This window comes from Cynocephalus volans, chromosome 8 (genome assembly GCF_027409185.1).
Source record: "Cynocephalus volans isolate mCynVol1 chromosome 8, mCynVol1.pri, whole genome shotgun sequence".
Lineage (NCBI taxonomy): Eukaryota > Metazoa > Chordata > Mammalia > Dermoptera > Cynocephalidae > Cynocephalus > Cynocephalus volans.
This window is the reverse complement of record NC_084467.1, coordinates 45,395,081-45,418,844: the sequence shown is the minus strand read 5'-3', so window position 1 is coordinate 45,418,844 and position 23,764 is coordinate 45,395,081. Positions and strand designations below refer to the sequence as shown.

The 23,764-nt window shown below is 36.2% G+C and overlaps 1 protein-coding gene across 4 annotated transcripts; it reads left to right on the top strand.

The window, feature by feature from the left end:
• Window positions 1-133: 133 nt before the first annotated feature.
• On the top strand, window positions 134-20,524 carry TMEM59 (transmembrane protein 59). 4 transcript variants are annotated; one of them, XM_063106226.1, is made up of 9 exons: window positions 134-468; window positions 3,906-3,938; window positions 4,921-5,026; window positions 6,520-6,614; window positions 8,610-8,762; window positions 10,451-10,532; window positions 11,438-11,519; window positions 15,106-15,214; window positions 19,886-20,524. In XM_063106226.1, exons 1-9 carry the CDS (start codon window positions 274-276, stop codon window positions 20,039-20,041), a joined length of 1,011 nt encoding a protein of 336 aa, XP_062962296.1. In that variant the 5' UTR covers window positions 134-273; the 3' UTR covers window positions 20,042-20,524. The 4 variants fall into 4 exon arrangements, with proteins under 4 accessions (XP_062962296.1, XP_062962297.1, XP_062962298.1 ...); XM_063106227.1 differs by having other exon boundaries at window positions 136-468; window positions 11,441-11,519; XM_063106228.1 differs by lacking the exon at window positions 3,906-3,938 and having other exon boundaries at window positions 136-468.
• The last annotated feature ends 3,240 nt before the right edge of the window (window positions 20,525-23,764 follow it).

Genomic DNA, 23,764 nt, shown 5'->3' with positions numbered 1-23,764 from the left:
ACTACACGCCCCAGCCTGCCCCGCGAAGGGGAGGAGCCGGGGACGCCAATTCTCGCGATGGTTGGATACAACCCCTCACACCAGCCTAGGAGGAGTTCGTAATCCCAGAGGTGGGGCAGGAGGCGGTGTCGGGCGGGTCAGGGCTAAACCGAAGCAACGGCTGAGGCGGAAGCGGCGGCTGGTGGGGCGGGGAAGGAGCTGGCCCCGGAAGGAGGAGGAAACCCTGAAAAGAAAACAGCAGCAAGCTGAGCTGCTGTGATAGAGGGGAACAAAATGGCGGCGCCGAAGGGGAGCCTCTGGGTCAGGGCCCAACTGAGGCTCCCGCCGCTGCTGCTGCTGCTGCAGACCGTGGCCCTGGCCGGAGGTTCGGGGACCGCTTCGGCCGAAGCGTTTGACTCGGTCTTGGGCGATACGGCGTCCTGCCACCGGGCCTGTCAGTTGACCTACCCCTTGCACACCTACCCCAAGGTAGGGCCCGTCGGAACCGGGCTGCGATCCTTCCCTAGCTGCCCATCTCTCAGCTCCCCACACCTACGTCGGCTCTGGGAACCTGGCGATTGAATCCGTCCTTCAACTGCTGTCTCCCACCTGTGTAGCTCCCGTTTTCCTCCCTAATCCTGCCTGCACCCCGTTCCTGCTGTAATTACCGGAAGTTTGTACTGCACTCCTCTGTGATAGGTTGGGGGACACAAAGATTTGATAAGACATGATCCCTTTCCCTTGGAGCTTGCCTTCTGCAGAGGAGTCGAGCACTCGGAGAGAGGAGGATGTGGGTGATTAGTGAGGGGTCCTTACCTTGAAGGAGCGGAAGCGGGGTGGGGAGGGAGGCGCAGATACGTGAGTCCACAAAAGATTAATTCATCACCCATGTTTATTGAGCTCCTTTCCAGGCCAGGAGCACAGTCTGTTCGGGGAATCAGACAAGTAGATAATTCCACTGTAGCATGAAAAGTGTCAGGAAGTCAGCCCAAGGAGTTGTGAGACCCCAGGAATGGTCTTCCGCCTGTGCTGTTACTGTGTGCAAGACGCTGTCACTTGGAACTGGGAAGTCTTAGAGAAGAAGCAGTTTTCTGCCTTCAAAAAACTTACCACTCAGTGCAGAAGACGGGGAATTCGTGGAGTGGGTAAAGAAACCAGACTGCCCTCGGAAGGGGGTTCCCACTTTACCGAGAGGAGTGACCCTACTCTCATTGCCTGCCCCCCCCCACTCCGCACTCCCCCTCAACTGCAGCTTTTCTTTTAATTCTGTCCACTTCCTCAGGTTGTTTCGTTTGCTTTTTGAGAACTCTGTTTACTCAACATTCTAAAGTGCTTGCTGACTCTCCCACAGCTTCCTCATATATAATTTGGGCATATTGCCCCTCCCCCCACTTACTTTATAAGAACTTTTGCTGTTGTTGCTGGTCTTTTTCTCCTTGTATGCTATTTGCTTAACCGTTGTGGCTAGCACTCTTTGCTCTCTTAAATTACAAAGTTGCTGTCAAGACAGTTCCAGTGAAGTTTAGGAAGTTCCATACTTTGAAAAGTTCTAAATGCTACCACTTCTCATATTTTGTTTACTGCTAGATTTTACATCGCATAAGGATTATCAATTTCCCAAAAAAAAGTGTGAGAGAGGGGATTATCCTAAATTTTTCAGAGTCAGAGATTAATATAGCAATCAAGAGAGAAATGAGAAATTCTGATTTCCAGACTTAAATCAATGAATGCTGCCCCTAACTACATTATTTTCTTCTTATAAACTTCACACCTTTAGGAGGATTGGATGAAGAAACTCATTAATATCGATTTCGCCTGGAATTGGGCGGAGACTTATTTTCCTAGTGTTTCCTTTTTTTTTTTTTTTTTTTTTTTTTGAGATTTTCCTAGCAAATTTGTAGTGTGAACCAGAATACTGGGAAAATAATTAATCTGAAAGGATATACATTCCTGGAACCTTCAGGTACTTTTATAATATCTGATATTTTCTAACAATTGATGTGATATCTAGAAATCATTTTTACTTATTCTTTAAAGCTGTTCTCACCAGGAACTCTAAATCATCTGGCCCCATGTATGTCCAGGACTTAAAATTTCTTGACTCTCTGCTGTTAGTCAGCATGATGAGAGAATTATACCATTATCTCTAATTCTCACAACCATCCTGCAAAGGAGGATTTTACAGTTGAGGAAATTGAGGCTCTGAAAGGGTAAGTGACTTACTCAAGGTCACATACTCAAGAAATAGTAGCGTAGAGATTCAGTCCTAAAACTAGCTATACTATGCTGCCTCTTAAAAGTTGTATTAAAAATATTTATTTATTTCGCTGATTTCCGTTAGCCCTTCTCCTAATTATTGTGGTTTGCGGTTCTAGAAAAAGCAGTGTGTGTTATAAGAAATTAGATGAATTTACAGGCTCACTTAGCCTCTCTCAGATATTTGTAACTGGCAGATAGAAATCTCATTTTAATGACTCTTTCAGAATTAATTATCTGTTGCAAGAAAGTAGAATACCTGTTTGTAAGTAGTTATTTTTAAATTATTTTATCTTTTAACTGTCTTCATAAATACAATTGCATAGTTTGTCTGGGTTCAAATACAAAAGATGTAAGTCATATTAATAACAAAGCTAATTAGAGCCAGCCTGGTCATTTTTTAAAGGAGTGTGGTCTCTGGAACCATAGAAATCTGTGTTCCATTCCCAGCTCCACTACTGCTATTTGTATGTCCTCGCTGGTCACTTAACTTCTCATGGCTTCATTTTGTCACCTCACAGAGCTAGTATGAGAATTAAAGATAACATCTGTGACATCCTTAGCACAGTGTCTAACACGCAGCTACAGGTAATTTCTTTGTTTACATGTTATAAAATCTGGTGTGTATAGTATTAGTAGTACTAAATAATGAGAGAATAGTTAGCTTGACTTAGCTAAAGAGAAGAAAATGCATATAGAAGCTATGGATAGTATTGTTGAAGGACCTTCTAATTACTTAGATGGTATTCAGTACTGTAGGGAGCATCATTTCCCTGTGCCGTAAATCAGAGGAGATACATTTTATATAAGCTTGCCAGTCATTTGGGATAGAGAGGGCATGAAATATTTACTTGGAAGAATATTATTATAGAACATGAAATACTTGGAATTACGGTATGGTTCTTAATAACTACCAATTGAGTGCCTTCTCTGTGCCTGGTGTAAGCATGGTACCTGGCACATTATAGGTGCTCATTAAATATATAATTAATGTTATGTCTATTAGATAGTACAACATAATAGTAATGCTATGTGGATATAAATGTCTAATCCTTCCGATATTCAAGACTGATTTAAGAGTATTGTTCTCAGTTTACAAGGAAAGAAACTGAAGCTCAGAGAGAGTAAGTAACTTGCCCAAGGTTATGCAGAATAAGTGGTGAGACCAGGCTTCAAACCAGGGCTGGTTCCTGAACCTAGGCTCTTTTCACCATGCCATACAGTTTTCTGAAGTTGGTACTGGATGGCTTATTGGGTTGGTTTAACAAAAGAAGTCATATCTGAAAATGAAATCGTATATGGTATAGCTCATGCTAATGAGCTCATGCTTCCAAGTGCAATGTAAGGAAAGGAAGTATGTGGTGCTCCAGAGACATAGAGCATTCTTTACCTATTTTATGAAGCCTACAAAAGCTACTCAGGTATGAAATTTCTGTTAATTGATAAAATTCTTTCAGTTTCACCTTAACAATAAATGCAGCTAGAATGAGATCCAAAAATGTGCTACCTTCAGAGTTGTATAATAAAGATTACTTTATATTAGATTACAATCATCTCTTAATGGATCATTGCTGCTGCGTAAATTTTACTAATCCTTGCTGGAAAGAAATGCATACCTTTGTATTCCATTGGTTGCTAACTGGTATATGCACATGCTGTTTCCTTATTAGGTGCCTGCCAGTTTGTACACAGTGGATCACACAGTAAGTTGAAGGGGCTCCCCCATGTGCAGTAGTTTGTTTCAAACACTATAGGTATTTTATTAAAGAAAAACCTGTTGAAGACATTGTTATTAGTCTCATTAAGTAGTTAATATTTTCTAGAAATGAAGAATTATATGTCCATCTTATCCTGGTTTCCCACACATATACAATGATGTCTGTAATTGTTGGTTTCTATTTTTAAAATCTATTATGATTAGCGCTAGTACCATTTCTTAAGCATCTTCTGTGTCCCAGGCACTGTACTAGGCGTAACTATCATCCAGAATTATTGAGGAGTTTGGAGATAATTAAGTTATCGTCTCCTTTCATGATGAGAAAACTGAGATCTAGACAGGTAAAGTAACTTGTGCAGTGACTCACCTAAAAGGTTTGATCCAGGTCTGGCTGGTTGCAATGACCTTTCCCATCCATCACATTGTTGCTCTTGTTTGTGTTTTCAGTTCAAGTAAGCCAAGTTTTAAAAAATCCTTTCATATAAGCATTTTGTAGGTGTATACCTCATTTTGTCAGGGCTTTTGTGTTACCATTTGCCATGTGAAGCTAGTTATAATACTTTTCCTGATAAGCCTGGTGATTTATATAAACAGGATGTGGCAGAAATATGCCATTGGTCCTAGGGTACTTGTTTAGTCCTTTCTACCTTAAAGTTCTGATTATGTCACTGTAATTTTTATTTAATTTTTTTTTCCTCATAAGTTGTGACCACAGAATATGGAAAAATGGTGGTATTTTTAACCCACTAGGCTTTTTTCTTGGTATCACTTTTAGAATAAGGGACTAAATCCTCTTTATATGGCAGAGTTCTTGGGTATTTCCTGGCTCCTATCATTTTTTCTCCTTCAGTTATGAAACTTATTGGATGGTTTATTATAAACCCTACTAACTTTGCTTTCTTGCCCTTTTTTCTCCTGAGAGAAAAATACTATTTTTTGGTAATCCTCCCTATTCTTGGACTCCCTAGGAAGAAGAATTGTATGCATGTCAGAGAGGTTGCAGGCTCTTTTCAATTTGTCAGTTTGTGGATGATGGAATTGATTTAAATCGGACCAAACTGGAATGTGAATCTGGTAAGATGCTATGCTGATATCTTCAACTGTATATAACATTGGTGTTTTTTTTGAGTTGTGTTATTATGTATTTTCGTTAGAAAATGACAAACATACTGTTTAAACTAGTCGTTTAACATATCATAATTATTAATGAACATATTGTAATTATTAATAATTTAGAATTTAAGTATCATGCTATAAGTATCATGCACTTTAAATTTTATCTATTGAGAGAGCGTTTGTTTTGTACTATGGATAGGACGCCTTTGTTTAAGCAAGCATTCTGTTTAGACAAATGCAGTAGTAATTACCCAACTCATAATTTATCACTACCTTTTCACGGGTAGTATAATTTTCCAGAACCTTTCAGTCATATGTTAGTTGACTTAGCTCCAAGTTTTTTACTGAATCAGGCCCTTGACTCAGTATTTAATAGTATGTTCTTTGTTGGTCATGCCAGGAAAAGAATTAACCAGAGGCTTTGTCATCTTTTAAACCACTATTCTTATCTTTTGCTGAAAGAGATGTTTAATAAGAGAAACCTGTAATTAGGACACAGTTGATATTTAAGTTTTTAAAGAACTATAGTGGAATTTTCTCCATTCATTACACTGTTTATTCAGTACCATGGCTCACATCCAGTCTTCTGTGATATCATAACCTTTTTTTGTGGTTAAGTCTCCTAACTGGCCATCTTTAGGTATGCATAATGCTGTTCGGTTTATTATCTACCACGTCTGAGACGTGTATTACAAGTGCATGACTGAGTTGAGAAGAAAAATTAAATTGTTTAATGAGGAAGTGTTAGATCACAAGGAAGAAATGGCTTTAATGAACTAAATGAACAGAGTATATCTGGTAGAGACCCATTTCGATTTTAAAACATCTGCTGTAGGACGTTTTCTAGTACAGTTTTCTTAGAATTTAGAGTGTTAAACTGATTGCTTCATTTTATTTTCCCCTTACCATGTGAATACCCTTACTTCTCAACTAAATGATCCAGTTCTTAACAGTAATACCATATCTTTGGGTAAATCACTAAAATACATTATTTCATTCAACTTTATGCAGTAGGTGGTGGTATTACTATTTTAGACATATAGAAGTCAGTAGAGATTAAACAACTCCGCCCAGGTCACATACACAGCCAACAGATGATAGAGCCAAAACTTTCAATGGCATTTTCAGGATGCCAGTCCAATGCTTTTTCCACTACACAAACCTTAAACATGAGTATCCCCTTATATGAATATCATCTTGTAGTCAGAGCCTGGGTGTTATGATTAATAGATTTATACCTGAAACATTTGACTTGTAGGAGGGAGACAATATGAGGTTTTTTTTAAAATAATGCATTTCCTAGTGTTACCAAATTTGGAGATTCATAATGATGAAATGCTTTTAGTATAAGAAATTTCTTTATAAAATGCCAAATCTTTTTCTTTTCTATTCTTCCTCCTTTTTTTTCTTTCTCTCTCTCTTTTTTTAATTTGACTATTTTTCTTTAACAGCATGTACAGAAGCATATTCCCAATCTGATGAGCAGTATGCTTGCCATCTCGGTTGCCAGAATCAGCTGCCGTTTGCTGAATTGAGACAAGAACAAGTACGAAGCAATACTGCCTTTCAAAATTGCCTGCTTAGATATCACTGACTTATATTGCTTGAAGTGTTTTTTGCCCACTTAATCCTACTTTAATGTTATATTTTATATTTAGTGTTCAGCAGACAAAATTATGTTTGCAAATAGAAAAGTCGATTGAATAATAGTTTTGTATAATGCTTTACTGTTAAAAATAATATTTATATCCATAGTCTCATTTTCTTTCTTCTCAGAGTCCAGTGAAGATATTATTCCCATCTTACATGTGAAAAAACTGAGGCTCAGAGAAATTGTTTTTTCAGAGTCCCTTCTCTCCATCCCAACTGCCATTGCCTTAACTCAGATCACCGTCATTTCATATATATATTAACTTCCAGATTGTTTTTCCACTTTAACCCTCTCTAGTCCATCCTTTCCTCTGTGTCCATATTTTTTTTCTGAATGGAAATTTCATCATGTCATTCTCCTATCTTATGTAATTCAGTAGCTCCCAATTACATATAGATTTAAGTTCAAACTGCTCATCACAACCTAGCTCTTGATTCCCTCTCCAATGCCATCTCTTACTTAACCCTTATACTTTATACTCCATATATACTAGGAAGAGTTTCTTAATTTTATTAATTAAGATATAGGAGATATAGTCACAGTACAAAACTCAAAAGATAAACATATTTTCAAATGTTTAAGAGCCATTAAACATTTCAAATATTTAAGTTCCTTTTCTCTTGATTGTGTACATACTGAACAGTTCTTAATTTTTATAATATGACATGCTATTTATTTTTCTGTTTTTTCTACTCCTTATCTTCTTCGCGAATCCTTGACTCCAGGCAGGTGTCATTTCCATTGTGAAACTTTCTTAACCACCCATCCACCCCAGTTTGGGTTAGGTGCCTCTCCCCATATACACATATTACCCTGTGTTTAACCTCTGTCCTGTATAGATTATGCAGATTAAACACAGGTATACATTGATGAATAAAACACATATGGTTCCTGATCTCTAAATTCATAATCTCAATACATACCTGTTCTGTAAATTAATCAATGAAAGGTTTAATAGCTATTAAGTGGGGAAATTGGATCCTGAATACAGATCTTCTGATTCTGAAAACTGCTCTCTACTACCCTATGATGCCTCTAATGTAGCAGAACCAAAGCTATCCCTAGAGTTCAGCAAGTGGCATCTCACACTTGTGCTCTAGAAGGGCCCAGTGCTCTATATAAGTCAAATCAGAATCGAAGAACAGATGATACCAATTAATGTTAAAATCTTATCAGTAAGGGCTGGTCCCATGGCTCACTCGGGAGAGTGTAGCGCTGGTAGCGCCGAGGCCTCGGGTTCGGATACTGTATAGGGATGGCTGCTGCACTCACTGGCTGAACGTGGTGCAGACCACACCATGCCGAGGGTTGCGATCCCCTTACTGGTCAAAAAGAAAAAAAGAAAAAAAATCTTATCAGTAGCTTACTACGTATATTCAGCCTGTAGATACTCCCCTCACCCCACCCTGTTATCAGATGTCTCACATTTTATGCATATGTTGTTGATTGAGTTTTTTTCCTTCCTCTTTCCCACTGATGTTCATTATAGCATGATTTATTCTACATGAAAGCATTAAAGATGAGAATGGTATGATTTGTCCCTTCTCCTTCTATCTCTGGAGGCTATGCTAGTCCTTATTTAATGAAATCTTAAGAGTGTCTATCTTTTTGGACCTGGTTCAGAAGCCTGTTATTCTTATAGAGGTGACAGGTAGCTTATAAGTGTGTTTATTGGCAAATTAAAGTAACCTGGAATTTTAGGCTTTACCATAGTTAATTTGGATAGATAACTAGTAGTTTACTCTAATGCTAATAATTATGGTAGATTCATTTAATTGTTTATACCCTGTCCCAGTAAGGATTTGAGGAATCTTGGTTATGTTCTCTTAAATGTACATATAATGAGTATAAAAAATAATTTATTTCTCATGATTTATTTATTTATTTTAGCTCATGTCCCTGATGCCAAAAATGCATCTACTCTTCCCTCTAACTCTGGTGAGATCGTTCTGGAGTGACATGATGGACTCTGCACAGAGCTTCATAACCTCTTCGTGGACTTTTTATCTTCAAGCTGATAATGGAAAAATAGTTATATTCCAGGTGACAACTGTGCTTCATAAATTCGTCTAAATACCAACAACTGTGAATGTCTTAATTGAGTGTCTTGGCATAGAACCGTGTAATCAGTTACAAATATTTATCATCAAATAATTGTTTCTTATTTGGCCTACATGTAAACACTGGGCATCAGGACACAGTGTGATTACTATTTCCTTTGTCCATTGGAAAACTTATCTAAAGCCTATTGGTTTTATCTAACCAGAATTTTGAGTCTCCTAAATTTTATAGTGGTTAAATTGATAAAATGAAATTTTTAGATATGGGAGATAAGAATAATTAATATACTTTAAAAATAAGTAGTGACACACATATGATCACATATGGATATTAGAGAAAAATGGTATGACATAATTTTTAGTTGTTTATAGTGCTTTTCCTCATACTCTCATAAGAGAACTTGAAGAAGCATTTTGCCTCCTAGAGTGGTAACTTCTCCCATCTCATTATTTACTGTGTAATATTATAATAATAATAGCTGCTGTTTCTTGAAGGTTCTAGTGTACTAGGCATTTTACATATGTTATCTCAATTCTTCAGCTTTATAAGATTATATTATCCTTATTTTATTGATGAGGAACCTGAGAGTCTAACTTATTTAAGGTCACACTGCCAGTCGGTAAGAGAATTAGGCTTCACACTCAGGGCAGTTTAGCCCCAAAGCCCATATACCACCCTGTCATGCTGTCTTCCTTTTAATTAAGCAGTTCAATTCCTCAAATTTACTAACCAACAAATTATGTTGTGGCACTGTCTTCCTCTCAGGTAATAACTAAAATAAACCTATTAATTATTATTGCTAATTGAGTGGCTTACTGTATGGCTAGTATGTGACTTTTTGTTTGTTTGTTTGTTTGTTTGTTTTTGGTGGCTGGCTGGTATGGGGATCCAAACCCTTGACCTTGGTGTTAGTATACCACACTCTAATTATCTGAGCTAACCAGCCAGCCAAATATGTGATTTTCAGCAACCTGAGCCTCTGTACTTAATTTTGCAGTAAGTAAAACACAGGAATTTTCTCTCTTTAAATTCATTTTTAAGTTCTGAAGCTACTTACCCTAAAGCTTTAGTTGATTCTCAGAGTGGAGCCCTCATTTATCCCTGTTTAGATGTGAGATTAGCTCTGTTTCTCTCTAACCATTTATGTAAACTTTAATGTAACTGGGATGGAGAAACTCCCATTCCAGAGGATCAGAGCTATATAGAAGATAGAGTGTTTGGCTATAATTTATGAATTGCTCATACTTAGGGAAGTATGGAATGTTTCAGAAAGGAAAAATAGAGATGATATTTGTTTAGCCAAAAGTTTTGGCAGCCTGCTAAATTATTCCATATCAACTAGAATTAAAACTCATTTTTGCAGGTTATGGTAGTAGTTAATGCAGTATGTCATAATTTGTCCCTCTCTCCCTCTGTTTTTCTTTAATGCTGTCAGGAAGTTAAACTCAACAGTTGATGATGCCAGAAATCTGTCTGTTCTTTTCAAGGCACTGGATCTGATGTTTAGGAAGTGCAATTAAAATATATTGTGGTTAATGTGTTTTATTTTTTATACCATACTTCTGTTACTTTTTCTGAATTTAAATGTTTGTAAAGATGATGTGTTATAGAACTTGTTACTGAAAAAAGCTTAAGTACAAATGACTTAATTGCTTTCATTATCATTTTAGTCTAAGCCAGAAATTCAGTATGCACCACAGTTGGATCAGGAGCCTACAAATTTGAGAGAATCATCTTTAAGCAAAATGTCCTGTAAGTCTTATTTTAAGTAGTTTGAATAAAAACATTAGCAGTCAAACCTGGTTGTAGTAGAGTAGTAGTATTTTTTTTTTTTTTCTTATGATGGAAGGTGAACAGATAATCTCTAAGACAATAGTTGTCAACCTTTAATGTGCATTAGAATTTGGAGAGCTTATTAAAACACAGGTTGCTGGACCCTACCTCCAGAGTTTCTAATTGGTCTGTGAGAGGATCCAAGAATTTGCATTTCTGACTAGTTCCAGATCTTGCTGATGCTGCTGATCTGGGACCACACTTTGAGAACCACTATTCTAAAAACAGTTCGCTTCAAAGGATGTTTTGAGTATGAACTAGTCAAATATTCCAATATTTCCCAATAAATTAACCAAACAGTGAAACTACCCCCAAATTACAGTCCCTAGTCTATTCTTATTTCCATGTTATAAGTGAATTTTAGCTCATATGAACCTAAACATCAAGCTAAAGCAGAGCTTACCTTTTCAAGTTTACTAGCTCATATCTCATTTTAGATACTGATTTAATTAACCTTCTAATTATATTGGTGGGTGAGAGCAGGTGGATAATGATAGCATGTAACATAAGACCATCTTTAACTTTAATTAAATTAGGATTAACCAGATTTTATTATTCAAGCCCACAGTAATTAAATAGAAAGCATCAGTGTCAATAAGAATTTGAAAATAAAACAGAAAATCCATAATGTGGTAGAATATCCATTTGATTTCGATATGCAAGATGAACTTGCAGGCATTACAAAATGTATCAAATTACACTTATAAAGGCCGTTGGATAGCTATAGAATATATATATATGTATACATAGAATATGTATATCTATAAGTCATGTGAGACTAGCTTTTGGGATATAGAATATCATAAACTTGTACGTTATTTCAGCAGATCTGCAAATGAGTTCACAAGCACACAGGAACTATATTGAAGATGGAGAAAGCGATGGCTTTTTAAGATGCTTCTCTCTGTATGTATTCCTCTTTATTATGTATATAATAGATAAAATCTGGCTTTTATTAAACTATATCAGTAGCTCAAAAGTAAAAAAACTCTTTTTACCTTTTCCCAACCAGACTTGTACTTTCAGATATTTTAGTCTGTTTAATGTGATGTTAATATACATACTACTAGCAGGTAGTTTTTTCACAGAGCTCTCTTCTTGTTAGGTTTCCTTGAGTTATGTTAAGAAATGTGCTTCTCCAGACATTTAAATTAAGCTTTAATTTAAAGTATGTCCAAATGGTTTGGGGAATGGATTTTTATTTTTGTTTTTATTTGCATGGCCAGATATGAGGCTAGAGGAGAGAGATAAGGACTATAGATTAAGAAGGGCTTTGTATGCTATACTAAAGAATGTCAACTCTATGCCAGGGATTCTTAGGGGTAACGGGATAGTGGGCACATGGAACTAATGGGTACCTTATGCACTCCTAGGAAGGAATATCAGGCCTTCTGAGGGTGAGAGGGTTTTATCAAAGTATGCATTCTTCTCCTCCAAAGAGTTCTGATGTGAACCCACCCTCCCCCCAAAAAGGAGAGAGAAGGACAGTGGGCTATATTATTTGTTGATTATCATCTGCTCTGTGTCAGATACCAAGCCAAGCACTTCATTATAGCAGTAAACAAGTCCTCACCTCACAATGTGTACATTTTAGTGGCCTGTTCTGTCTCAAGTGTAACACTGCAGTAGTTCAAACTGCATATTTCCTGTAATTCCTTGTGATAGAAATAGTTTCTTGACAGGTTTTATCAGATATCAATAGTTATATGGAATTTAAAAATTAATGCCTTTTATTAAGCAAAATGTTTAGACTGAGAAAATGAGGATTTAATTTTAAATTTTATCTTCCTTTCATTTCTGAACCTGTTTTTGACCTTGTACAAAAAGGCAGTTTTTTGCTCTCCAGTATTTAGGATTTTTGTTGCAGTTTGATAATTCTGTGAAACCTAAGTAATCATCTAATCTTACTTTACAATTTATTCTCCCTATGGAACTACTTGGCACTTTACTGGCAACTTATGGATTGCCCTGTAACATTTTGTCATTATATTTTATGTTGTTTTTTTAAATCTAACATGTTAAAAGTAATTTTGTAAATGTTTATATTAGGAAACAACTAACTTTGTTAACTAGAGATTTATTCCTAAACATGAGTTATAATAGTATCCTTCATTTAAATAAAATGTATTATTATTATTTTTTTTAAAGATGACCAGTAAGGGTATCTTAACCCTTGACTTCGTGTTGTCAGCACCACGCTCTCCCAAGTGAGCTAACCGGCCATCCCTGTATAGGGATCTGAACCCTTGGTCTTGGTGTTATCAGCACCACACTCTCCCAAGTGAGCCACGGGCTGGCCCTTAAAATGTATTACTTTAAAAATGCTTTTGCCCTCACTGATCTCATTTGACTTTTAGAACAATGCCATGTGATATGTAGGTGGATAAGAGGTGAGTCGTCTACTCCCAAGGTTATAAATACACTGTGTTAAAATTCAAACCTAGTTTTTCTAATTTTACATCTTGAACTCATGCTTTTCAGCCATAGCTACCTACTTCCTAAAGTGTCATGCTTTTTCCATGATTACATACAAGATCACCCAGCCAGTTAGTGGAATCTAGTCTTCTGACTATTATTACAGTGCTTCCTTTTATTGTACCTCATAACTGTTATGGAGACACCCTTATCTCCAGAACGGAAATTGAGGTCACACTCATTTTTTCACTTGTCATTTCTTTTTGGAGAGTCTATTGTATGCCAGGCACTGTGCTAGGGACTTGAGACCTAGAAAAGATGTTCAGTCTTTTCCTCTATGGAGTCCTCAAGTATAGACAGACATGGAAATTACGAACATCAAAATGATGATTGCTGTCACTTATAAGTGTCAGGAAGAAGCCTCTATGTGAAGAATTGATTAGAAGACCAGTTTGGAGAGTCTTAATAAATCAGGCAAGAAATTACAAGGCCCGAACTAGGGCAGTGGACAAGGAGAACAGGAGATAATGGAGACAGTTGAGATCTGTAGGATTCGGTGATTGTTTTGTTGTAGAGGTTGAGGAATAAGATGGACTCTAAGACGAGCCCCAGTTTTCTGGCTTAACTAGTTGCTACTGGAATCCAGGAATCAAATACATCCTTTTCATTTCATGGAAATAAATTTGTTAGTACCTTGGATCCCCATACCGGCCAGCCGCCAAAAAAAAAAAATTCCGTGGTACCCCAGGTTAGGGCTGAAACATGTAGGAGAAAGTGGGTGTTTTTTCATTAAAAATATTTTTCTATTATCTTTCTAAGTTGAAATATTTAAAGCATCATATTGGAGTTCCCTGCTTTTAGATGCAATGCATTCTCCCAAAGTCCACTTCTTTTGCTGAGACAATGACTGTGCATACCATTTCCTTAGCATGTTCAAGTGTTGGCAAACTACCAAGAGAATGTGTTATGGTGGTAAGTAAAGATCTTTTTTTAGTGTTCGTTGAGCAGAGGTTGAACATTAGGGACTATCTGTATTTCACAGTTTTTCAGAATTGGACTCTTAAATATTCAGCTTGAGGGCTGTCTGGTTAACTCAGTTCGTTAGAGCGTGGTGTTACAACACCAAGGTCAAGGGTTTGGATCCCCATACTGGCCAATAGCTTGACTTTTTCCTGTTGTTTGAATCTTAATAGGTCAGCTATGAAAAAGAGAACTCCAGTTGCTGATTCTCATAGCTGGCCTTATACCTTAAGATATTTTAATCATAAGGAAAATATAACTATCTCTTTACTAAGATATACTGTAATGGTTATAGAATGCCTTATAATATGAATAGATGTGCTCTTTTAAATTGAAGTGTAAGTAAATTGTTGCAAATTAAATACTTGAAAAGTTCTAGGAAAGCTGACTTCAGGAAGCCTATGATGAATTCTTTTATAAAACAAAGAATCATTATGTAGTTTACCTGTTCTATACCTTAACTTTTTGGGATATCGGGTTTTCTTAAAGCAAGTATCATCATAATACCTTGCAAAATAATATGCTACATTTTGTGTAACTGTTTAATTTATAGGACAATTTCATTCGCCTTATCTCATTTAGTAATTAGAATATACTCTTGATGGTAATTTGGTTTAATTTTGTATATTTAGCAGAAAGTCGGTATGTCTGATTTATTATTATTATAAAACTGATATAGCCATGTTACAGAAACTTTAGAAATGGAGGAAAGGACATCATACCACCATAATGTAATAGCTATTACTATACTATTTTCTTCTATACATATGTTTTTTTAATAGTTTCAAAGATTAAAAGAAAAACAAAAATAACTTAGGGCTGGCTGGTTAGCTCAGTTGGTTAGAGCATGATGCTGTAAGACCAAGCAAGGTCAAGGGTTCAGATCTCCATACAGGCCAGCCACCAAAAAAAAAAAACAAAACCCAAAAACAGAATAAAGATAGTACACAAAGTTTTAATTGTGTAATTAAGCAAAGTATATGAGGTTGATTACCTTTAATTATTAAGAATCTTCTATTATATTATGAAGTTTTAATATGCCTTTTTTTTCTTTCAGTAACTCTGGGTGGATTTTAACTACAACTCTTATCCTCTCGGTGATGGTATTGCTCTGGATTTGTTGTGCTACTGTTGCTACAGCTGTGGAGCAGTATGTTCCCTCTGAGGTAAAATTAATTCTAACCGTGGGCCATTTGAAGCCTGAGCCATGTGATATCATTTTAATTGCCTTATTTAATTAGAAAAACAAGGACTTTCTACTAAAAGAATGAGAGAAGTTTTGGTGGTTTTAATCCAGTTGAGGTTGGCACACATGAAAATTTGTAACACAGGAATCAGTTCCCAGTTTTCTGTGATGCTAACTACCATAGTGACATAAAGGTTGACTAGCTTGAGTAAAGGATTTCTCTCTGGTTCTCTGAGACTGATAAAGAACCTGTTGGCATCACTTTCTAAGGTGGTATATAGGACAGAATATTTGTAGAACCGCTTACAACTTTAAATTAATTGCCACAAATGTTAGGGAGTAATTGCTGCTTTTTTTTTTTTGGTTGCTGGGTGGTTCAGAGATTCGAACCCTTCATCTTTATGTTATAACACTGCACTCTAACCAACTGAGCTAACTGGCCAGCCCCTAATTGCTGCTTTAGAAGCAGTAAGGCTGGAGTGTTTCATTTTGAGTTATTGTATTCTGGTATCTAACCCTGAGAGAGATGGAAGACTATTGTGACTTCCTTGATAATTAAAATTTAACTGGCCCAAGAAACATAATTGTTAAGGTAAAGGATTTTTGTTTTGGGAAAATAAACCTATATAACTAAATATAGGATAATAGTGTCTGTTGACATCAAATCCAACTAAAATAAACTTTAGTTCTCCTGTGCCTCCAAAGTGGCATAGAAAAAAAGAGAAAAGGGGCTGCCAGTTAACTCACTGGTAGAGTGTGGTGCCGATTAACACCAAGGTCAAGGGTTCAGATCCCTTTACCAGCCAGCCACCAATTTAAAAAAAAGAGAGAAGAAGAAAGGAGGGAAATGAAAATAGAACCTAAAATATTTTCATATATCTGGTATGTCAGTCCAACATCCAACAATATTCTACAGCAAGTTTTATTATCCATTTTACAGATGAAAAAAACAGCTTTACAAAGTCCAGGTAACCTTCCTGGGATTGCATAACAGTGAAAGTATTGAGGCTAGAATTAAATTCATGTCCTGAGATTGACAACAACTGTGTTTTTTTCTGTATACCATCTTTACTATGACTGATAAGGTGTTTAAGTGGCACAAACAATAATTGTATAAAGTGTTAAGGAAAGCAAAGACTATGTGCTGTGATTGTCAGAGAAGGCTTTTAGATAATGGGGGTCCTGTCTTGAACTTTGAAGAATGGGTAATAAGATCATGGTTTTGGATCCCCACACCAGCCAGCCGCCAAAAATAGAAATTAAAAGTTTTCACTGAAGATTGACAGCAGCGTTCAGCAGTATTAGATAGTTCTGAGAGACCAGGCAGCCTCAGAAATTTGTTATAGCAGTAGAGGTTGATGATAGATGCTACTTCGGTGTTATGTCATTATCTGTGTGCTTCCTTTATTCTTGCCTTAGAAGAGCAGTATTCTAAGCTATTTGTCAAGACCACGATTGTCTGATTTCATATGATCAGTTACAAAGAGTTTAAGAAGACTCTAAATACCATTCACATTAGTAAATCACATACATTAGGGATAACCTATTATGTGCCAAGCCCTGTTCAAGGAATTGGAGATACAATGGAGAATAAGACCAAGAACCATGTCCTTTAGAAACTTTGAGTCACATAGCAGAGTTAGACAATCAGAAGACAATGTAAGTGGTACAGCTTCTTAATCCAAATTTTTATGAAACTGAGTCTTAGAAAAGATAACATTCAAGATCACCTAACTAGTTAGTGGCAAAGCAAGGCCTCAAGCCCAAGTACATATCTACTGATGGAATTTATTTTTTAACTTTTACAAGTTAAAGCATATTTGTGACATAAAATTAAGTCTTTCTCTTCCTTACTCCTTAGATGAACCACAGTCAGTAGTTTTTTAAAAAATTCTCCAGGTAGTTACCATTATTAAATTTTATATTCACTTTTTTGTTTTAGCAACTTTCAACATTATCTGGTATCTTCCTACTGAAGGATGAGGAATTTAGTTCCCTTATACTATTTCCCACCTCACCATCCTGTCCTCACTTTCTGATTTTTGTAATGGGTATTATTATTTTGTATACTTTTATGATTGCTTTATAAATTTTTGTTGAAACCTTATTACTGCTTTCCTCTCCCTTTTTTCCCATACTCTCTCAATTCTCATTAGATGACCACAACAATAAAATATAAATATTTTTCTATATTTATACTTCCATGTTTTGTCTGTAGGTTAGTTTGAAAAAGTAAAATCCAGTAGACAGAATTTACAGTATTATGATTATATAAATATTCACAATAGAACCAAATACTGTGATTGGTGATTAGAATCATGTAAAAGCAAATATAAACATGAATTATTTTAAGTTTTCCCAGAAGAGTCTTCCAAATACCTCCCCTTAACAGATCCTTTTGTTTTGTTGTAGCTTTCTTCCCATTTTCTAAGTCATCTCAACTGCCACTGTTTCTTGTATGTTGTTTTTCTTTAGGGATTCCTCTTTACTTTTGCTGTAAGTTTCTTAAGTAATTTTTTTCATAAAGGTATTTGGGTAATAGACTTCCCAAGTTAATACTTTTGATAATGTCTATTGTATTCTTATATTTGATTGATAATTTGAGTATACACAGTAGCCACAAAATCACTGTACATAACAGCCAGATTATACATATGTTCCCATCCACTTCTCTGCACAGATTTTACTTTCTCCCTATTCTTCTTTTATTAAAAATTAATTAATTTTTTAAATTGTATGTATTTATGTATAAATTATATAAATTGTATGCATTTACAACATGTTTTGATATATGAATATATCATGAAATGGCTAAGTCAAGCTAATTAATATATCCTTTACCTCACATACTGTTTTTTTTGTGGTGAGAACATTTAAAATCAACTCATTAAGCAATTTTCAAATATATATTGTTACTAACTATAGTCACCATGTCGTATAATAGATCTCCTGAACTTATTCTTCCTATCTGAAATTCAAGCTGAAATTTTATATCCTTTGACCAACCTCTCCTCAATCCCCCTTCCTTCTCCTCTTTCTAGATAGGTTCTTTCATGTTGATGTTTGAAGTTGCTGTTTCAAGGTCTTTCAATGTTGTTAGGTAGTGTCGGGAACATTTATCTTTCACAGTGCCCCATGTTAATTCTGAGTTTTAAGGAGGCCACACTGTATCAGCTCCATGTCCAATTTATCTTGAAGATATTCTCTTACTGGAAAAGCATAAGGTACTGGAGCACCTCTTTGTTGCAGGATAGTCATTGCCTTGAGACAATATAGTGAAGTATACCACTTCAGAAACATGTTCAAGTAAGCAACCATTGTGACAGTCACTTTTAGAACATTTTCATCACCCCGGTAAGAAAACCCGTACTCATTAGTCACTCCCCATTTCCTCCCATGCAACTGCAGCACCACCACTACCACCACCCAACCCTAGACAACCAATATCTAGTCTCTTGTGACTGGCCTCTTTCATTTGGTGTAATGTTTTCGAGGTTGATCCATGTTGTAGCATGTATCAATTTTGATAAACTCTTGAAGATGCTCTTTATTCAGAATCTTCTGAAAGCACCTTCCCGACATCAAGTACTTCTGTGTGGTTCTTGCTTTATAATCTAGTCGGTTGCCATGCCAATGATGTCAGTGCTTTACGGATTCAGAGATAGGTTGCTGTATGAGTTAATTAACAACAAAATCTATTCCATTTCTTTTTTTTTTTTTGTACCTGGCTGGTACAGGGATCCAAATCCTTGACCTTGGTATTACAAGGTTGTGCTCTAACCAGCTGAGCTAATTGGCCAGCCAGCTTAGCCCATTTCTTAGTAAAGAGTTTTCACTTTGCTTTTCTACTTTTAGGAGATGGACATACATCTAACTAGACCTACTCTCAAAAGATATTATATTACCATTATTCTCCCGCGAGTTTTATGACATTTGCAGTGATTCTGTCTTATGCTTTTATTCTTTTGTTTTAGTATCTTCTTGGATATAATAGCAACAATTTGAGGAGCTTTTATATGTTTAAGACCTTTCAATCAGTGTTAGTATTTTTTGTATGTTCTTTGTTCTCACAGCCTTTGAAAATAGCACACAGGACTGGGCAGTTAGTTTGGTTGGTTAGAGCATGGTGTTATAATACCAAGGTCAAGAATTCAGAACCCCATACAGGCCAGCCACCAAAAATAAATTTAAAAATAAAAATATTGCAAAAAAATAAATAAAATATCAAGTATCATTTTCAATATATGTTAAAACATTTAGTAGCAGAAAAACCTGCACCAAATTATCTTACAACTCAGTAAAAGAGCTAAGATCTTAAAGGACTTGATCTCTTAAAGCAGTAATTAAACATTCAGCATCAGTGCTCTTGGAATGACCACACTAACTCCGTTTAAACCCAGCAATTTTTCTTGATATCAGTTGTTACACTTCTAAGGATTTTAAGCTAGGACATGCAGAAAAGCTTTCTCTGGCTATTCACTGGGAGCTGAATCACATATAACACTTTAAGTAAAAAGCATTTGTCATTCTCGAAGATGTTTATAGAATTTTTTTTTACCAAGTATCCATAGATTAAACTGTTATTTGAACACTTACTCGGAGAGATTCCTAATTATCCAAATTACTAATGTGCGTTGATTTTCTTTTGCAGAAGCTGAGTATCTATGGTGACTTGGAATTTGTGAATGAACAAAAGCTAAACAGATATCCAACTTCTTCTCTTGTGGTTGTTAGATCTAAAACTGAAGCTTATGAAGAAGCAGGGCCTCTGCCTACAAAAGTGAATCTTGCTCATTCAGAAATTTAAGCGAAAAATGTAATAGACATCTAAATTTTCATTCCTCATAGAGCTTTTAAAAATGATTTCATTGGATATAGGCCTTAAGAAATCACTATAAAATGCAAATAAAGTTACCCAAATCTGTGAAGACTGTATTTGCTGTAACTTTACCTGTATTTTTTTTTTTCTAGTAATTTAAGAGATGGATGTTTGGGATCACATTTTTATTTTACTAATATCTGTAGTAACTTTAATTGTTATTTGTATTGGCTTTTTTGGTTTTTACCTTTCTTAGGCAAATTCTATGAGCTGATCATTTTTTTTGCCCACCTCCTAACATGGTAATGTCAGTTACCTTAGTTAATAAGCTGAATACTTAGTAGGATATGATGCTTCTGCTCAGAAATGGTCCACTAATGTAATTTGAAATTTAGCAGGAAATGGCCTTTAATGACACTACATTTTCAGTTGTATTGAACTGAAATCATTAAAATTTTATTTGAATAATTGTATGCTGAAATTTGAGTATCTGGTTTTCCATATCTTCCCTCCTACCGCTATCTAACCTAGAAAAGAATTGTGAAATGTTTTGTGTCTATTGCTATATAATATGATGAACAGGGAACATAATGAAGCAAAAAGAACCTCTCAGCAGTATGTTTTATGTTCTTCTGTACAGGCTATAGGTTTTTGTTGGATAAGTCTTTCCAAAGAACTGTTTTTCTCTATTAGATACTATATCTAGTGTAAGGTAAAGATATTTTCAAAGAAAACTTTTCATTTGACAATAAGAATTAGACTCCTGTGATGCAGAATTAAGTATAGATTTTGCTTGGCAAAAACTAGTGTTATTACCATTTCTTTACCAACAATAACATGGATTTAAAAATAAGTGATATCAGGTAACATAATAAATGAATCTTAATATGATTCAGTATCATTATACCATGGAATGTTAAATAACTTTGTAAACCAATACTTCCCTTTACCACAGGGGCAGTGATAGTACGGCTTGATTAAAGTCAGTCACACATTCACCCCACAGCCTAGTCTTCAGCTTTCTCGAAGTCGAAAGAAAATACATTAATAGCTAAGCAAGTAAGACTTTGGTCACAAAATTTAAATATTGGTTTTTAAAATAGTTTGTCTAGATTTGGAAGATAGAGGGTCAGAAAGTCATCACCACATCCAGAAGGAGAAGAGAAGAGGAATTACTAAGCAGTTACTGTCTCTTTCTTATTTTTGTGAGAAAACAGTTATAAAACATGGGAAATGTACTGGAATTACCTTTTTTAAAAAAAAAGAAAGCCTGGTTATCTTGTCTCCAATACATAGTGCATACTTAACATTCCTTAATCGGGCACAGTTTTCATTGCATTGCACCCAGTGAAGCAAACTGAGGGGGAAATATACAAAATGCTTAAGTCTTATAGGTGTCAGAGAACGCACTCTTAGGAAAGGCCTCCCTTAAAAAAACAAAACATTATAAAGAAATATTTGGATAAGAAGAAGCAACTGTACAATTGTCCTATATTCTGCCTTACTTTGGTTTTGTTTCTCTTTGCTTCCCAAATGAGATACACCTGAGATATCTTCCTTCTTCAAAGTATTAGTCCAAGTTTAGACAACTTATTTTCCCTCTTTTTGTAAGAGACAATTCCTTATACAGTATATGGAAATTCCCAGTCATTTTTTATATTTAATAGGCACTTAAATATTTGTCTCTTCTTCCTTTATGTTTCAGCATGATAAAACTAGACACATTTTGGGCTGGCTGGTTAGCTCACTTGGGAGAATGTGTTTGATAACAAACAGCAAGGTCAAGGGCTCAGATCCTCATACTGGACAGCTGCCAAAAAAAAAAAAAAAACATTTTCAAAAAATGTTTTACTTTTGGGCCGAGCCCGTGGCGCACTTGGTAGAGTGCTGCGCTGGGAGCGCGGCGACGCTCCCGCCGCGGGTTCGGATCCTATATAGGACTAACCGGTACACTCACTGGCTGAGTGCCAGTCACGAAAAAACGACAAAAAAAAAAAATGTTTTACTTTTAAAAAAAGAAAAAAATCACACACACACACACCCTACCCCCAAATTTATATAACATAGAAGTTTCTGATCTCGAAAATCCCAACCAAAGCAATAAATCAGCCTCCAGGCCACTTCTCCTTAGATGACAGTTTTGCCCTTCTTGGATGAGCCCAACTTAGCTCCTTGTTTCCATGAAACAGGTATTATCTTCTTCCTACTACACAGAAAGCATCTTCTTAAGAATCTTGTCTTGGTCCCAGGCAAATTCTCAAGACCTTTGGGTCTCTGGTTCAAACCTCCCAAATTCCTAAGGTCCTTCTTGGTTCAGGTCTCATTTAAGAAACACTAATTCAGGCAATTACAAAGATGGTAGTCATTGCCATAATGAATGATCTAGGCCCAGGTTCCAAATCTTTTCACCACACTTCATAGACACCTCTCACTTGTGATATATTTTTTTGGTAAATCAGAAATTACCAGATCATCTGGTCTATTTAGTGTTGTCTCAGAAATTTCTGTGATGATCTTCAGGCAATCTGAGCTGCTGATCAGCACATAAAACTTTGTATTGTTATTTTGAGCCGATATTCCAGCCAAAAGCAAACAATTTACCCTTTCTTATTTGTCTAGCTTTATCTTGAATAAATGAGCCATTTCTATTATGGTTTGGGTTTGGGTTTGGGTTTGCAGCTTGTCTGCAACTGCCCAGGGATCCAAACCCATTTTATGCTTTTTTAAATACATAAAATAGCTCCATTCTAATTTTTGTGGACTCTTCAGTATCTTGGGACCACATGTTGGGAATCATTGATCTAGAGATTTCTAGTTACTACCACCACCACACCAAAGCAGTGATTTTGCCCAGATTGCCTGTTATAGATCCACAATTTAACCATTCAGCAACCACTTGAGAGAGAGCCTGAGTGCCAGGGCGTATGGTAGGTGATAGAACTACAATGAGACCCAGTGCCTGATTCCAGTTGCTCAGAGTCTGATGGAGACAGACTTATTATTAATGTGACAAATGCTGTTACTAGATAAGCATAGAGTATTATGGGGGCACATAGGAGGATCCCTAACTCCTGGGAGGAAGTGATAGCCAAGCTTAAACCTGGAAGAAAAGGGAAAGCCAAGCAAAATGTGGGTGCAGTGTTTCAGGCAGTGGGGACAATATGCTCAAAGACCTAGAGGCAAGAGGGTAGGGAACTGCAAATTGTTAAGTAGGCTGAGATATAGCATACAAAAAGCATACCAATAGGTGGGGCTAGAAAAACCAGATAATAAAGGACCTTATTAAACCTGGTCTTGGTCCTGAGTACAGTGGAGAGCCATTGAAAGGTTTTAAGCAAGAAAGTTACAGTGTTTTAGAATGATTCATTCAGACAACAATGTGGAAGATAGACCACAGGGAGCAAGTCCAGAGGCCAACAGTATCTTAGCCCCATACTTTTTTTAATGCCCAATAATCCTACTTCCTTTCATTTGACTTATATTTTTAAGCTCTTTGTTCCCCGCATTATTGTTTGGATGGTAAGCCTACGACTGGTCTCTGGGTCCAGTCACAATTTGAGTGTTGTCAAACAAACTGGGAAGGCTGCTCTGTGCACCCCAGGCTTCTTACCAGACTTCTTCACATTGAGCTAAATTTTTAAACTACAGTGCTAGATCAACTTATCACCATCCTGTAATTCTAGGTTTGCCAGCCAACCTCTACGAACTCAG

Bases quoted from the DNA above. Each gene is read 5' to 3' on its own strand.
- TMEM59 (XM_063106226.1), top strand. From the start codon at position 274: ATGGCGGCGCCGAAGGGGAGCCTCTGGGTCAGGGCCCAACTGAGGCTC. The intron at 6,615-8,609 runs GTACGAAGCAAT...TATTTATTTTAG, and splicing joins CTGAATTGAGACAAGAACAA to CTCATGTCCCTGATGCCAAA. The intron at 8,763-10,450 runs GTGACAACTGTG...TTATCATTTTAG, and splicing joins GAAAAATAGTTATATTCCAG to TCTAAGCCAGAAATTCAGTA.